Source organism: Chanodichthys erythropterus, chromosome 21, assembly GCF_024489055.1.
Source record: "Chanodichthys erythropterus isolate Z2021 chromosome 21, ASM2448905v1, whole genome shotgun sequence".
Lineage (NCBI taxonomy): Eukaryota > Metazoa > Chordata > Actinopteri > Cypriniformes > Xenocyprididae > Chanodichthys > Chanodichthys erythropterus.
The window spans coordinates 5876521-5894088 of NC_090241.1; the positions used below are offsets into that span (position 1 = coordinate 5876521).

General features: G+C 36.9%; 2 protein-coding genes and 2 non-coding genes across 4 annotated transcripts; 3 read left to right on the plus strand and 1 right to left on the minus strand.

The window, feature by feature from the left end:
* Positions 1–3332: 3332 nt before the first annotated feature.
* On the minus strand, positions 3333–7478 carry sumo1 (small ubiquitin like modifier 1). The gene is made up of 5 exons (XM_067373614.1): positions 7331–7478; positions 6603–6674; positions 6362–6439; positions 5773–5844; positions 3333–4472 (listed from the first exon to the last, which is right to left on the minus strand). Exons 1-5 carry the CDS (start codon positions 7340–7342, stop codon positions 4404–4406), a joined length of 303 nt encoding a protein of 100 aa, XP_067229715.1. The 5' UTR covers positions 7343–7478; the 3' UTR covers positions 3333–4403.
* Positions 7479–7907: 429 nt separating this feature from the next.
* On the plus strand, positions 7908–17084 carry nop58 (NOP58 ribonucleoprotein homolog (yeast)). Its single transcript, XM_067373613.1, has 15 exons — positions 7908–8070; positions 8645–8721; positions 9840–9892; positions 10160–10284; positions 11417–11553; positions 11749–11813; positions 11930–12064; positions 13070–13215; positions 13386–13512; positions 13948–14246; positions 14480–14541; positions 14734–14882; positions 14972–15078; positions 15247–15336; positions 15416–17084. Exons 1-15 carry the CDS (start codon positions 8026–8028, stop codon positions 15467–15469), a joined length of 1671 nt encoding a protein of 556 aa, XP_067229714.1. The 5' UTR covers positions 7908–8025; the 3' UTR covers positions 15470–17084.
* On the plus strand, positions 9965–10055 carry LOC137011784 (small nucleolar RNA SNORD70). Its single transcript, XR_010893529.1, has one exon. It is a non-coding gene; the product is annotated as a small nucleolar RNA SNORD70 (small nucleolar RNA).
* LOC137011785 (small nucleolar RNA SNORD11B) lies at positions 11163–11246 on the plus strand. The gene has a single exon (XR_010893530.1). It is a non-coding gene; the product is annotated as a small nucleolar RNA SNORD11B (small nucleolar RNA).
* Positions 17085–17568: the final 484 nt, after the last annotated feature.

Genomic DNA, 17568 nt, shown 5'->3' on the forward strand with positions numbered 1-17568 from the left:
ATAAAATAAGCTTTTTATACACAAGTTGTGCTGTATGTTCGCACTATGTACAGGTTTATAGACCTAAAGTCACCATGGTGAATTTATGGAATATTGCAGTATTTATTATTAATTATTTGTCCGTGCACATCCTTATTTTATAAATAAATTTATGTGCCCTCGTAAATTTTAATCAAAATAACTGTTTACCGTCGCGAGGTCGGGACAACCTGTCACTCACATGAGATCACAACCATCCAATCAATGCCCATTGGACAAAATCAAATCCCGCCTTATTTTATTTTATTTTTCTTGTTCGAGAAGCCGTTTTCACTTGTATATATGTCACAATTATTTATTAAGAAAAGACACAACTTTTAGGGGCAGTTTACATGACTAAAACCACTAAACTAAAAACGGAAAACTTTTTACGCATTTTGGCTGTTCATTTACATGACAGCTGCATTTTGGGGGCCTGAAAACACAAAAAAATGGGTTTCAAAGTGCACGTTTTTTAAAACAATAACGTAATTGTCTCTGTGTAAACTACAAAAACTATAGGCTCGTAGTGTTTCTGTACAAAGTAACCTCGACAACTACTGGCATGAATAATACAGCGTTTTTAGTCGCTTTCGTGGATCATTTTGACAGCATTGTCGGCTGTACTTTTCAGCCTACATCGTTGTCATTTAAACATACCCTTATGCCCAATTTAAAATGCTAGAACGCCCAATGTGTGTGAGTTACAATCAGCAAGATTTTTTATAGCATAAATAACACTAATTTCATTTTAAAGTCATCGTAAAGTGAGCATTAGCTTGTGGACAGCTTCACAACCCTGACAGCAACATGACGGCCCAGATCCGGCCCATATCTGGTCCGCGTGTAATCCACATGTTCCAGATGTGGGCCGGATCTGGGCCACACTATGTTGCTGTCTGGGAATACACAATGAAATTCACACAAACTGTTAAAATCAGACTGAAAAGACCAGAGGCCTTGTTAAAACAAACTTGTGATGCAGGTTCTACCCCAAAGCACAATGAGCAGCACAATGTTTGGTAGACCTTCACACATTTAACTTTTATTATTAGTTCCTCTTATTATCCCCACTACTATAACTGGTTGGACCAATTTCTGAACTCCAAATGGGCATTATGTAAATGTGCTACTCATCTGAATTTGTAGAGATACAAAACAAGCCGTTTTTGCAGTTTAGCTGAAATGTAGCCTAGCCTATATGATGTTTATGGACTAGGGAGGAGCTCTAAAAGTTACAGTATGTTTTCATAGTACAACTCCTACTTAAATAGATCAAGAAAATGCAGATTCCTCACGATATGATCCTTTCTACAAAATGCAACAGAGACAAATGCTTGCTAAACTTTAATGTGTGCTCATAGGTGATCTGCACCCTTCCCCCCTGAATAAACACTCACACACACAGCAGCCCTCCTCCATTTTTTGCGAGGTCTCATCTGGTAGTGTTTAGGCTTTCGGAGGTGCTGTATCCCAGGCACAGAAATTGGATCATCCCGTTGGGGTTCGGCTATAGCAGAGGCCCCCACAGCAACACTTTGTTCCAAACAACCAGCATACACATTATTCATGGTAATTATTTGCATAACGATTGAACGCTGTAGTAGGACGCAATGCCTTGGTGTGATACATTTTATACACTGACGCATAAACCACAAACACAGCGGCCTCCTCGAGTCCTCAAGGTAACAATGAATGAATCTGAAGTTCTTTGATCTGAAGGTGAAACTCTGAAAAACACTTAATCTCAAAGGGGAAACACAACCATGTTTTTAAAAAGACCCCTAAGGCATTTGTATGGCTCGTGTGGCATCAAATGGACACAATTTCTGAGTTTTCCCTTTCTTTCCAAGAACCTCATTCCATCCCTCTCTCTTTTGTATCTCATATCTCTCTAATTCTCATCACTTTATCCACCCTTTGCTGTTTTTCCAACACTATGTTTCACTCCCAGACCCCCCATTTCAACACACACACACACACACACACATACACACACTCTCTCTCTATTTTCCTCCTGCCTTAATATCGGTCCTTTCCTGGAATCAGACACTTAAAATAAACAATCTCTCTGTACAGCACAGTCAGGCCCTCTCTCCCTCCACACTGACATTCAGCAGAGCGGGTTCTTCAACACTGTAACTAGAAACACACTGAATCATTGGGAATACTGTTACTTTTGCATAAAAAAACTCATCTTTTTAGAGCTACAGTCTAAGGGACATTTCAAACATGATGTTGAATTAACATTAATGATCACACACTGTTCCAGTTTTTCATCTGTGTCCAGGTCCGGATCTGATACGTGACGATGTCAGCGGTGGATCAATCCCATAATAACACTCGGATCCTCAGAGTAATTGCTTTAGATGACAAATTATTCCTCCTTTGATCAACTTGGAATCTCTAAGTACCGCATAGTCACAGCATTCACAAATGTAAAGATTAAGAGAAAGACATCATATTTTGATGAATATCAATATTCCCTTTTTTATAAGCTGGGAGACAGAAAGCTTTACATTTTTTTGTTTTTTTACTAACAAAAAGTACCAAAATGAACATTCAAAACAAAATGTCGCTTTTCCTAAGGGAAGTGTTAATAAATTTTATATTTTATGTTGTGTAAAATCAGGACAAAACCACACACATCACCGGCAAAAATATGATCAAAGATGGGTGCTTGAACAAAAAAAGTATTAATAAAAAAAATAAATTAATATTTTATGTTGTGTATAAATGTAAATGCATTTACAATTATACACTGGCGTTCAAAAGTATGGAATAATTAAGATTTAAAAAAAAAAAAAAATTAAAAAGAAGTCTCTTCTGCTCACCAAGACTGAATTTCTGATCTTAAAAACAAACAAAAAACAGTAATCTTGTCAAATATTGCTACATTTTAAAATGAATATATTTTAAAATGTAATTTATTTATGATTTAAAGCTGAATTTTCAGCATCATTACTCCATCTTCAGTGTCACATAATACTACAGAAATCATTGAAGATATTGAATATGAAGACATTCATTAATTATATATATATATATCTGTACTGATACCATCCTCAGACTGGTCTGTTATATAAATACAAAGTAATTTGTGCATTTACCTTTCTATATGACATATTGCTTTTTATATATTTTCTGTATATTGTTACATGCTGTATTGCCCAACTGATATTTATTAATTTAAAATAAGTGGCCTAGCAAGACTTGAAAGGTGTTGCTGCCATCTAGTGTTCATAAATGGAACATTCCCAAGATCATTTTTCCTGAAAGATTTGAAAGAGCACATGTGAAGACAAACTGTTTTATGACACATTTTATTTAAAAAACAAAAAACAAAAACAAAACAAAAGACAAAAGCAAAGTCATAATTCTTCTATATCCACAAAACCATCTGGACCAAATTCCCTCCCCTCTCGCATAGAATTAAAAATATAAAAGTGTAGGAAAATAAACATGATTACACTGACACTGTTGCTGTATGTGAATGATGCCCCTGAGTACTGATCAAACAACATAGCTACCCATTATTTCTAGGCTTTGAAATCCATTTTTGAGGCTAAAAGGGAGTCAAATACCCAAGACCAGGCAGAATAGGTGACAACACAGATTCAAACAGGGGCAGTACAATGTCATATACATCACACAAAACCATGCAAAACAAAACCCTACTTGTCATTTACAACACTACAGTGAACTCCCTCTTGCAATATACCGTACAACTGTACACAGCTGTTGCAAGACACAAGCAAGAAAAGGGAAGAAACATTTTACACTTTTCGAACATCAGACAACAACTGCACAAATAAACCATCTCAGAATGTAAAAGTTTTTCTTATGGCATTATGGCAAGTGTGTTCACTAGCATAAAACGAGTCTGTTTTGGAGATTTTGGTTCAAAAACAATAAAACAAACAAGTATTTAATGAAAGCTAATGAACCTGACAGAACTCTTAACAATAGCCAAATTCATGAACAGAAGTGAGCAACAGGAACATCAAAGCTGCCATCAAACATTTGTCTCGATTTGATTGGATTTAACAGCATAATCTACCATTTTTTTAGCATTACTGTGTGGATACATTTCAATCAGCTCAGGGCATAGCACAACATGTTTCATGTGTCAATGCAGAAAGTGACCAGAATCCTTTAAAAGAGGCGCATGAAGGCAGGGATTGGTTAGCGCAAACACAGACAGAGGATAGTGAAAGAGGGGAAGAACACCCCAACTCCTTCAAACACAGCAGTCCTAACAGATTATCTTTTTGATCCAGATGGTTTTTCTGCTTCCCTTTGAGGTGACAGCAAAAGGAAACAGATGAAATACATGTCATACATACAAAATTATGATAAAAATAAAGAGCATGAAAAATAAATGTCTAGTCATTCCGACAGCCACCGGTCTGTTCCTGATACACCTCGATCACATCCTCATCTTCCATTCCCAGCTGAAAGACAGACAGAGAGACAAACATGGTGAGCAGGAGCATGACCGATTCGACTCTTTCTGCTCTTGTGGAAGTTTTCAGCAGCTGTGCTTGTGGCCAGCTGGTCAATACTGCTGTAATCTTGTAGCAACTTTAAGAATTAAAAAAAAAAAAAAGTGTGTTTTCATTCAGTCACAGAAGAGAAATTAGCTATTTTTATAGTGAACCTATTATGCTTTTTCTGATATTACCTTTCAAGCAGTATGTAATATAGTTTTTTGTGAATGTCTGCAAAGTTTCAAAGATCAAAGTGCACAATAAACCTAGTTATTGTCTCAAAAAACAAAGAACCAATTTTGAACTGCTGAAACGAGTTCTCAGTAACTCCAGTCTTACTTCCTGCACAAACACACATAGGTTGTAAAAAATTTGCATAATGCCAGACTAAGGTCTTCATTGGTTGCCTGCGAACAACATCTACTTTGACCCTCAAACACTGGAGTTGTAGCTGAGGCCTTGGAGAGTTTGGTTTGTGTTGCTGACATGTCAAGAAGACGCTGCTTTCTGCGCTTTGAAAGCAAATCCACTTTGTATGCACTTCCAAAGAATGAGGGCTCGGGCTCGAATTGATATGGTAAAACCGAAGCCATCGTTACTGTATACAAATGCTGAAAAATCACAACGGACTGGGCCATCTGACCAATCAGAGCAGAGCAGGCTCTAGGAAAGGGGAGGTTTAGAGAGACCGAGCCTGGGTCTCAATGTGCATACTATCCATCCTAAATAGTATGAGACATTAGTAATATTCAATACTATTTAGTGTGGATAGTATGCACATTGGGATGCAGGGCGAATCCTTTATTGAAGAGTTTTAGACACTGAGAAATGAGGTGATGCTGCAATGTATATTATGAGAAAATTAAAGTGCTTTTTGACCTTGGATGCATGTAAACGTGTTGTAAAAGGCCTGCAAAAAAACATCATGGATCTTTAAAATAGCATAATAGGGGCACTTTAAACAAAGTCTAAAAATCAGAATTGGATCTATTAGAAAAGGCTTTATGTAAACACCTCAGTGAGGAAAAAGATTTTATATTGGAAACCATGTGGCATACCAAATGTATCCTCACTGCAAATAAACCCTTATTTATTGAACCCTTATATATATCATGAACCCTGCATCTGCATAATTTGGCTAGCTTCTACCAAGTGATGGATGATTTATGCCAAAATACCACAGATTTCGATTGGATGCATGGACTTTGTCATTTCTCTTCTCTATAACTTGTTGCAGTTTTACTCATAGAAGTGTGTACTGTACCTCTTTGGGGGTCTGGTTGTCTGCAATTCTCTGTCCCTCAAAAAGAAACCTTAGAGAGTTCATGGGTACACCCTGCAAAAATGTGAAACAAAACATGTCAAAACAGGAAAGTATAGACATACAGTATTGTTAAAAATCGTTGAGGTCAGTGAGATGTTTTAAGAAATTAATACTTTTGTTCAGCATGGATGCATTAAATTGATCAAAAGTAAAGACTTTTACAGTTACAAACGATTTCCATGTCAAATAAATGCTGTTCTTTTGAACTTTCTATTTATTAAAGAATCTTGAGTAAAAAATGTATCAGCTTCCACAAAAATATTAAGCAGCACAACTGTTTTCAACACTGATAATAATTAGATTTTTTGAAGAATCGTGTGACACTAAAGACTGGCTGCTAAAAATTCAGCTTTACCATCACAGAAACTACATTTAAAAAATGTAATAATATTTCACAATATTGCTGTTTTTACTGTATTTTTGTTCAAATAAACGTAGCCTTGGTTAGCAAAAGAGACTTCTTTTAAAACCCCAAACCTTTGAACGGTAGTGTAGATAAATATTTATAAAATTAATAGTGATCACTCACCTGTCTCTGACTGTAGGATTCCTTCAGCTTCTTTAAATGTGTCGTCATCTTCACTTTGAAGTGAATTTCACTGTTGTCCTGCAAAATGACATGAAATCACAAATTTGCAGATGAGTGATAATAAAATGTAATCATAGGACAGCAGTATTGGCAGCCCTTTTCAGCTTGGACAGTACTGGGTTTAGATTGCTTAATATTACCAAAATGTGATCTGATAACCTGAAAAAGCGCCTCTATTTACCTGACCGATCACTTTCAGTTTAATATATTCTCCATCCTTCTTCTCGCCTCCATCACTTGAGGGCTTGGTCTCCTGTTTAAACAAAAGGAGAGTAATTAGATGTTTAGTGTCCTATGAATCTAATAATTATTCATTGATATGTCATTCCTAAATAGATCTCATTTTAATTTGTTAAATCAGTGCAGAACAACATTGTCTGCCTGATGCAGTTTGTTTGTTCAGTACTTCATTGATATCTGCAGTAAAGAAACTGCTTTAAAAGTAAACATTCATCCAGCACCACTACAGTAAAGCAATACAAAATACAAAACTAAAAGCAACATGTCCAAATGTTACACAACTTTTCCTAATTAACACATCTAAAATGAATTAATAAACTCAAATGTTCAGCATGGTCCCTCAGCTCAAGCCTTCATGAACTTTGCTTCAGGGCCCAGAGCAGCTAACTAGCACCCAGGCTAAGTGAAAGATTTGAGAAAGAAATTAGTTTCAAGTTTACAAACACAATAAACGGGACTAACGTACGAAATTTCAGAACCAAAGACAATATACGGGTTAAAACACCACAGCTGTTTATACAGCAAGACTTTCCCATCCATAATCAGTTAGCTAGCTATGGAAACATACAGGCTAAAAGATAGGCCCTCTTATTTTCATTTTCTACAAGTCCGTCTTTCTCTTCTGCTCTCACAAACAAGCTCGATTCTATAACACAGGTTTGAACTCACCGTATCTGACATGATATTCCGCAATGTACAGTCCTTCTTTGGAGCAAGATCGCTTGATTTAAATAATGAAGTAAAATGTGCAGTAATGTGAGGTTTTGCTACTAACAGACTCACAACACAGCGCCGTTTACGTCATTGGAAAGGGGCAGGACTTCCTCTGGTTCGTTGACCCAAACAGTGTTGTTTTTCTCATCATGCTCTTTCTGATTGGTTCCATTCGCGCTCGTCCAGAATATTATTGGATACTTCGGTGAAACGTGTGGAGGCATGTACTGTACCAAAGCAGATTGATTTTATCAATTTTTACATTTTTACAAAAAGATTCAAAATATTTATGAGAGATTAAAATAATACATAAACAATGTTAATCCATTTTTTATGTTAGACTGTGAATATTCAATATCAACCAAAAATAATGAATAGATAATATAAGCACACGGAGCTGGAAATATAAAACTGGAGTTAGTGTTTTAACTGCATAATATGTACACGTGGTCCTGTGAATTACCATTAAAAGAACATGAAAAGTTGAACAGACGGTAATGCACATGCGCACATTTGGATGGTAGCACTGCGCATGCCCACACTGTCCCCATGTGCACCTCGTGGTGAAGAGCGACTCCTTGTAGCGGAAGGCTCTCAATGTGGAGAGCGCTGCGTTAAACTTCATTTAAAGCAAGAAAAATTATTTCACAATGTTAGTGTTATTTGAAACTGCCGCTGGCTATGCTATTTTCAAGGTAAGCATATTTATTATGTTGAGAGAATTAATATCGTGACTTTTATTTGCAGTAGTAGTCGTTACTGTTAGCTAGCCGGCGTAGTTAGCAGTCATATCAGACCAAAGAGTTTCGGAAAGTCTGAAGTTAAATATTCTAACTATTTTCGTGAATGCATGTACTATCTTTCTTTGTAACGCTTTACATAACTAATTTGTAAAGCGAGGTCAGTAAGTTACTATTCAGCGTGTGTCATGTGGCCTGCATTGCAGAACAGCCACGTTGTGTGTTAATGACTGCTAATGAGAGATCTTTACTGTCTGTTCGTCGCTTTAAGACGGTTTTCAAATCAACAAGTGGTGCAAAACGTTATAAGTCGCCGAAGAATGCTGCTGTACATGGATAAACGACTTTTAGGAACTATTTAGAGTTAAATGTGGCATGTCACTACTGGGGCAAGTGTCCACATGGTCTCTCATGTCGAGCACGTTAGGGTTTTGAGTGATTTTAGGCATCTCAATCGTGACAGATAGATGGTGTTAGTACATTTTTAATCATCAGTTGAGAGAAAAAAAAACACTTTCTTGTTGTGCAGGTCCTGGATGAACAGAAACTCCAGCAGGTGGACAGCCTGTGGAAGGAGTTTGAAACACCAGAAAAAGCTAACAAAGTGTGAGTACTTTTTGTGAATATAATTTTCCCATGTTGTTTTGTTTCAGAAATGCCTGTGATGATAAAGTATTTGTTTATGGCAGAACCACAAATCTTATTTATCCCACTTTAAACCTGGAAATATCAGGGAACTTTAAAAAGGACTGGAAAAGTCTTTGGCATTAATAAAATGATCAAAGAAATATATGTATTGAGAATTTTTTTTTTTGTTTAGATTAAAGGGTTAGTTCACCCAAAAATGAAAATGTAATTTACTAATCACCCTTATGATGTTCCACACCCATAAGACCTTCGTTTATCTTCGGAACACAAATTAAGATATTTTTGATGAAATCCGATGGCTCAGTGAGGCCTCCATAGCCAGCAATGACTTTTCCTCTCTCAAGATCCATTAATGTACTAAAAATCAGTTCATGTGACTACAGTGGTTCAATATTAATATTATAAAGCAACAAGAATATTTTTTGTGCGGCAAAAATAACAAAATAACGGCTTATATAGTGATGGCCGATTTCAAAACACTGCTTCAGGAAGCTTCGGAGCGTTATGAATCTTTTGCGTCGAATCGTGATTTGGATCGCGTGTGAAACTGCTAAAATCACGTGACTTTGGCGCTCCAAACCGCTGATTCGACACAAAAGATTTGTAACGCTCCAAAGCTTCATGAAGCATTGTTTTGAAATCGGTCATCACTGTATAAGTCGTTATTTTGGCACACAAAAAATATTCTTGTCGCTTTATAATATTAATATTGAACCACTGTACTCACATGAACTGATTTAAATGTGTTTTTAGTACCTTTATGGATCTTGAGAGAGGAAATGTCATTGCTGTCAATAGAGGCCTCACTGAGCCATCAGATTTCAACAAAAATATCTTAATTTGAGGGTGAATGATAAATGAATTTTTGGGTGAACTAACCCTTTAAGATATTTTGTTGGACATGGTTTATTTTAAATGTATTTGACATCTTTATTTATTAACCACAAATTGGGAATCTCACTTCATTTCCTTGGTTGAAAGGTGTGGAAACTGTAATCTATCACAGTCTTTGAATGTTTCAAAGGTTTCATTCAGTAACAACCTTTTGTGGTTTTTTTTTTTTTTTTTTTTTTAAGTGTAAAACTGAAGCACTTTGAGAAGTTCCAAGATACAACAGAAGCTCTTGCAGGTAACTATGTTGAACTGAAACCTTGACACCTGAAGTCCTCAATCTTTGTTTGAAAAGCAGTTTAAATGTCCTTCAGCTGTGTGTCTATGATGTATCTGTATATCTGAATCAAACATGAGGTAACCAAACAGTTTTTCGTCACTACCACTGAGACCACAGATTTCCTTATATTTATCTGAATCTAAATATAAGATTGAAAATGAAAGGCAACATGAATATAAGAGAAATTCTCATTCAAAACTCTTATTTTTCTCATGTCAATATCAGCGGCCACAGCGATGGTGGAGGGGAAATTGGGCAAAAGTCTGAAAAAAGTTCTCAAGAAAGTTGTGGCCAAAGAGGCACATGAGCAGCTGGCAATCACCGATGCTAAACTAGGAGGAGTTATTAAGGTAAATGGCGGGCAAATGTCAGTACATTTCAGTGCAGTTTTAAAACCACTTTAAATCAGCTCTGCTATATTAAAGGGATAGTTCACCCAAAAATGAAAATTTGATGTTTATCTGCTTACCCCCAGTGCATCCAAGATGTAGAGGACTTTTTTTTCTTCAGTCGAACGCAAATTATGATTTTGAACTGCAACCACTACCGTCTGTCAGTCAAATAATAGCAGTGATTGGGAACTTGAACAATAAGAGTTGAAAAAACTTCCATAGACAAATCCAAATTAAACCCTGCGGCTCATGACGACACATTGATGTCCTAAGACACGAAACGATCGGTTGTGCGAGAAACCGAACAGTATTTATATAATTTTTTACCTCTAATGCACCACTATGTCCAACTTCGTTCAACTTCCGGTTAGTGAGGTCTGATCGCGCTCTGACAACGGAAGTGATGTCTCGCGCTCATTGAAGTAAATGGGCGAGACATCACTTCCGTCTTCAGAACACGTTTTTTGACCTCACTAACAGGAAGCTGAACGAAGTTGGACATAGTGGTGTATTAGAGGTAAAAAATTATATAAATACTGTTCAGTTTCTCGCACAAACCGATCGTTTCGTGTCTTAGGACATTAATGTGTCGTCACGAGCCGCAGGGTTTAATTTTGATTTGTCCAAGCAAGTTTTATTTACTGTTATAGTTGAAGTTCCCAATCACTGCTATTATTTGACTGACATACGGCAGCGGTTGCAGTTAAAAATCATAATTTGCGTTCGACTGAAGAAAAAGTCACATCTTGGATGCACTGGGGGTAAGCAGATAAACATCAAATTTTCATTTTTGGGTGAACTATCCCTTTAAATCTGATATTTGCACTATGAAACACTACAAGCTGTGATGATGATGATCATTGTGTCATGTTGCTGAAAAATCATGAGGCTTTTTTGTCACTACCTCATCTGAGCTTGTTTATACCTGGAAAAATCACTTTGGTTTTTTTTTTTTTTTTTAAGGCTAATAATGCAGAGATTATAGGTTTGGTTCCTGGAAGGTCAATATTGTTCTCTGCTGTTGGTGTGCTTAAAGCTTCTTTAGAAAGAAATAGCTGCTTTAATTGAGACTCTTTGTCGCCCCCTACAGGAGAAGCTGAACCTGAGCTGTGTGCACAGCCCTGCTGTGGCTGAGCTCATGAGGGGCATCAGAAACCAGATGGAGGGGCTTATCACAGGTCTTCCTGCCAGAGAGATCAGTGCCATGTCTCTTGGTTTGGCCCACAGGTTAGTTTACAGTTGAAAAATTAAAACCATTCTTTGTTCACGTCAATGATTATTTCTTGCTGACCGACTCCTGTGAGGATATTAATCAGCATTCGTCACTACCACTGAGACTTTCTGAGCAGATATTTACGTCATTCTCAACATGCATGCTTTTGTACAGTAGTTGACTAGTTTTTATTTGATCTTTTCTCACAGTCTTTCACGTTACAAGCTGAAGTTCAGCCCAGACAAGGTGGACACCATGATTGTTCAAGCCATTTGTAAGGAATATTTTCATTTATGTATTTATACATGCGTGAGCCCATATATAGATGGGAAGTTTCTTAAACAGCTGTACCCCTGGTTCACCCTGCCATATTCTGCCGTCTGTCTGCAGCTCTGCTGGATGATCTGGATAAGGAGCTCAATAACTACATCATGCGCTGCAGGGAATGGTACGGCTGGCACTTCCCAGAGATTGGCAAGATCATCACCGATAACCTGGCGTACTGCAAGACTGTCCGCAAGATTGGTTAGTACATACTCGTAAGCATTTTATGAGGATGTCTAGATTAGAACTTGGATGCTTTTGCTTTTTAGTTGGAAAGAGAAACTTTATTTCAGGTTTCTTAATGAATTGAGATATACACTGAGGTCTAAAAGTCTTAGGCCCTCTTTAAATCGAGTATTAAGATGCTTTTTTTTATCGATCGGATCACTGGTAGACAAGGGAGACACATACTTGTTTACATCTGGTGTTTTAATCCGTCTCGTCTACTTTTGACCACTTCTGTCATAAAGGGGAGGGTCTATGGGTGGGTAAATGTATGGGCTTTTTCAGATCTTTCGATCTAATGGACAAAATAAGCTTGCGCAATTTACATATGAACGTTACCGGACAAGGTCAATACATTTTACACCCTGTTTACACCTGTATTTAGCGTTGTCTACTTGTGATCCAGTCACCAAATACACCAAATACGAGGTGTAAACGGGGCCATAGATAAATGGAAAACAAACCTCATATAAATGTAAAAGAATAAACTTTATTATATTAAAATTAAGTGTTGTAGATTTTTTTTTTTTGTAACTTACTAACAATTTTACTTGTATTGAAATATTTAAAATTAAGATTTCAAATGTACAATTTCAAAAGTTGGCATGAAACAGAAGTTGCGTTTCCTTCCTGTTTTTAAGGTACATCTAAGTAAAAATGGCTTCTAGATCAAGAAAACGTAAGGTTGGATTTTGCCCATTGGGAACTGATTAGATGGTTGTGGTTTGTTATTGGTTGATCCCATGTGAGTGACAGTTTGCCTCACCCTCGCACCAGTAAACGCATCCTCAGAGAAGATATGTCACTGCAAGAGTGAGGGGAGTTTTAGAATAAAGATTGAGCGCAAGTGAATTAAAAAATGTGCCTGGATAAATCCTTTATAATACTGCAGTTATTCCATTTAAAAAAAAAAAAAAAACAAGAATTATCCATTTTGATTTCATGGTGACTTTAACTGTTTTTAATTTTTCCACTGTGTAGGTGATCGCACAAATGTGGCAACAACAGACTTGTCTGATATTCTGCCAGAGGAGATTGAGGCAGAGGTTAAACTAGCTGCAGAGATCTCCATGGGAACGGAGGTGTCCGAGGAGGACATCGCCAACATCATGCACCTGTGTGACCAGGTTTGTTGAACATAAAAACCAAGTTTAGTTTAAATAGTTCGGCACCTTGTTGCTTTTAATTGGTTTACAGGATTAGTTCCATCGTTAACTGAAAAGGAATTCTCATCATTTAACGAAACCAAACTGGAACTGGTCTAGTGTATTGATGAATTTTCTCCCTCCACCTCTAGGTGATAGAAATATCAGAGTATCGCACACAGCTGTATGATTATCTGAAGAATCGTATGATGGCAATTGCACCCAACCTGACTGTCATGGTGGGAGAATTAGTGGGAGCCCGTCTCATATCCCATGCAGGTGAGCACTAATTGGTCTGTAACATGATGGAACCAGTCACATGAAAAGATGAAATGCTGAACAAAACATTTGACTGTTACTATGGTTGAACTATATAGTTTTTGCATATTTAGTTTTTTTGATAATCGATTAATCTGCAGATTATTTCTTCAATTAACTGGATGAAGTTTAAAAATTATTAAAATGTTGAAAAGTTGTGTAAAATGTTGAAGTGCACTTCTGCAATAATCTCCTGTGTCTCTTCTTTAAAAAGAGACCAGCCTTAGTCTGTATTCCAAAGCATTCTTGGATTACAATCATTTATTGAGTTCAGATCTATGCTTAAAAAAGGGGGGAGTGACACTTGACAGGTTAAGTTACTTGTGATTAAACCTCTTCAGTGTCTAATATTGCATGTTGTTTTTATTAAACTTGATTTGTTGTGTGACTCATCAGGATCCCTGCTGAACTTGGCCAAGCACCCTGCGTCCACCGTACAGATTCTAGGGGCAGAGAAAGCTCTGTTCCGTGCTCTGAAAACCCGTCGGGATACCCCCAAATACGGTCTCATCTACCACGCCTCTCTGGTGGGGCAGACCACAGCCAAGAATAAGGGTAAAATCTCCAGAATGCTGGCTGCTAAAACGTCCCTTGCCATCCGTTATGACGCCCTGGGGGAAGACACCAATTCAGAAATGGGAGTGGAAAACAGAGCCAAGCTGGAAGCCCGATTACGCTACCTGGAGGAGAAAGGGGTTAGTTGATATGGGGTACATTTTATCTTTGATAATGTGTCACAAGCAGTGATGAAGAAGACTTCATGTCACAGTCCTGAAAAATACCATGTGGGTCATTAAGTCACTATCTCTTCTGAGCTTGGTTTTGTTTGTTCTTTTATATGTAGTTCTTTTATACAGCTCTCTGCTGAAGCGAAGTAATGCTTTCAGTGTGGGTGTTTTGATAAATAGTTGTCTATTTTCTGACCTAGATCAGACGCATCAGCGGGTCAGGCAAGGCTCTGGCAAGGGCTGATAAATATCAACACAAGAGGTGAGTTTTTCTTCTACATTTTATTTTTTTATTTTTTGAAAGAAACTGAGCATTCATTCAAAAAGAATGCAATAAGTTGATAGTTGCTTTAAAGACTTGCATTGTTACCAAAAATTCTATATTAAAATAAATGCTGCCCCCCTTCATTTAACTTTCCCTTGATTTACGGCTCTTCTTTTTACTTCCTGCCAGTGATGTAAAGGTGTACGACCCATCTGGCGACTCAACACTCCCTTCTGTCTCGAAGAAGAGGAAGATTGAAGAGGTAGAGGAGGGTGATGAGGAGGAGAAGCCCGCAGAGACTAAAGCCAAGAAAGTAAAGCGGGAAGCCCCTGCAGAAGGTAAACATCCATACAGCAGAACACTGAGCTGACTGGTGCTGCTGACATTTGTTAAATGCAAATGAACATTAAATGAATATTAATCACAGGAGAAGCAGAGACGCCAAAGAAGAAGAAGAAAAAGGAGAAGAAAGCAGCAGCGGAGGAGGAGGAGGAGGAGGAGACAGCGGCTGGCCCAGCAGAGGTGGTGAAGGAGGTGAGAGGGGTGGAATGATAAATTCTTCTCTGGTTGACGGTGCATTTAATTCTCTGAGTCATTAATATTCCCACATGGGATATATATATATATATAGGGAATGAATTTTACTTATGATGTGTTAAGTAGATCTCGCAGTTTCTACATTTTGCTGCTTTTACTTCACAGACGACAAAAAAGAAAAAGGAAAAGAAACGAGCAGCTGAGGAGGAGCCGAAGGAAGAGATTGAGGAAACAGCAGTCAGTCCAGTAGAAGAGGTACGAGCCGTGATGCTAAATACATTCATGTTATATTTTGTTTTGCAAGTCCTAAAACTTTTTTTCCCCCTTTTTACAGACAACAGAAAAGAAGAAGAAAAAGAAGAAAAAGGTTAAAGAAGAGGATGAATAGATGAATGGGACTTTTCCATGAACTTTGTATATAAAATTACTTTTATAATGTTTTGGCCATCATATGATGGTCATGTCCCCTTTTTTGTGCCTAACCCAACTCACATTCAACAGTTCAAATAAACTGTTGTCGTCCCTTCTTTTTTTTTTTTTTTTAATTATAGGACATTTTCTCTCCATATTGCTTGAATGAGAGAAGTCTATACAATTTATGATATAATGCTCCTGTGTGTGGAGTAGTAGTGGATCATACAGTTTAGTTTCTTTTATAAGTATATGGTTTTAGTTATGTGACCCTATTCTCACTTGAAAAAAAAAAAAAAACTCTGTGAGCAGTCAGTTTTGTGATGTAAAACTGAGTCAATTGTGTCTCAGGATTATTAAATACTGTTTCTAGCAAATGGACTTTTTTTTTTTTTTTTTTTTTTTTTTTGTTTGAAATTTAAATGGTACAATGTTTTATGCTTTTTCACTGTAAGTGAATTATATTGATTTGTAATTCGGAAAGATAATGGCCATTGAATTTTAGCCAAAGGGCTGCTCACTCAAATCAGTAATGCTTCACTTGATCTATTATAATTAAAAATGTTTAGATTCAAATCCAATGCATTTCATTCCAGATCATCTCCTTCCCAAAGAGCAAATAAGATGTTGCTAACAAATTTAGTGGAGATGAAACTCTGGACAATGAGGACATTTAGTCAAATCTTAGGATGGAGTATTTCATGTTTTAGTGTGTGTGTTTTACATTCCACTGTGGTTCCTCCTCTTTCCTTGTTCCAGTAAGATCAGGCAAAGTCAAGAAACTTGGCCAAAATACAGCATAAATTTAGCCAGCCATCAGCATGTACTAGGTCTAATGAACAGGAGATAGAGCAGCTATTTTGATTATCTGTCTAACATGAGAGGAAGTGACAGAATCTGGATATCACTGCGCCTCTGAGCCAAGATACAGTAAATCACAGTTCTTAAGGAGAAAGCAGCTCATTTTTAGTATTCATAGATAAAAAGCTCAAGAAATTCATTATTTCAAGTGTGCAATGCAAAACTGGTTTACCCCATTCAGTTTTCAAAGAAACCTCTTATTGGTTCTTAATCTAGAGCAGTGGTTCTCAACCTTTTTGATTCTTAGTCCCCACATTGTTCAAAGTCCCATGACTTTTCTAGTTCATGCATTAGTGGATAAGGATAAAGGTTAGTTAATTAAAAAAAAAATGCTTTAGAGCTCAGCATAACTAGAAAAAAAGTTTTCAATCAGGGGGCCTCAAGATGATTTAAATATATTTAAAAATAAGACAAAATAATTAAAATATGTGTTATTAAAGATCAAGGTATTTTTCATTTTACTTCATATATTTACCATTGTCTTAAAAGCTTGCAAGTTTATATGGTTGTTTGGATATTAAAGATGTTCTTGATGTTTCATTATAATAATCATGGGTTTTTGGAGAATGAGTACATTGGTGATTTTCTTGAACATCTGAGATTTTTTTTTTTTTTTTTTTGGAAAGTGTTAATATTGCATCAGTCTGTAAAACTCTTTTGGCTCTAATTGGACATGTAGATCCCACAATTTCCTTAATTACAGCATTTAGAATTATCATTAAAGCCAGTTCCATTCATCTTCAGTTCAGCGTTACTTTCTGAGATCACGTCCTTAAATGGTGAGCACGAGTTGTGGTGCATGGCAGAGATTCTAACGCAGCAAACGTTTGCCCTCGTTCTCCGGCTCCGTAACCCTTGCCTTAGTAGCGCAGTTCTCTCTGGTCCATTTTGGCTATTAACATGAGAAAAAAGGTTTTATCTAGAACTTAGACAGATTTATAGAGTTAGCCTTGACCATTTCTTATGGATGGGAGCCCATGTTTTGCAAAGATCTGGAGCTCTGGATATGAATAATTGAGGATAGGCATGTATGTTCCTCACCACAAAAATACAACACACATTTAGCCAAGTTTATGGTGGTTGACATGTTTTAACCTTGACTTCCCAGAGAGGGCATTTATTTTATAAAAATAACTGATGCATGTAGCAAAAGATAATACAAGTAAAATACAAGATCTAGGTCTCAAGTGTTGAGAATGATGGAGTTTCTTATAC

Coding starts and splice junctions, on each gene's coding strand:
- nop58 (XM_067373613.1), top strand. CDS start 8,026: ATGTTAGTGTTATTTGAAACTGCCGCTGGCTATGCTATTTTCAAG. Junction 8,071..8,644: donor CTGGCTATGCTATTTTCAAG/GTAAGCATATTT, acceptor CTTGTTGTGCAG/GTCCTGGATGAACAGAAACT. Junction 8,722..9,839: donor CCAGAAAAAGCTAACAAAGT/GTGAGTACTTTT, acceptor TTTTTTTTTAAG/TGTAAAACTGAAGCACTTTG.
- sumo1 (XM_067373614.1), bottom strand. Junction 6,440..6,602: donor AACTGAAAGTGATCGGTCAG/GTAAATAGAGGC, acceptor GTCATTTTGCAG/GACAACAGTGAAATTCACTT. Junction 4,473..5,772: donor ACAACCAGACCCCCAAAGAG/GTACAGTACACA, acceptor TCTGTCTTTCAG/CTGGGAATGGAAGATGAGGA.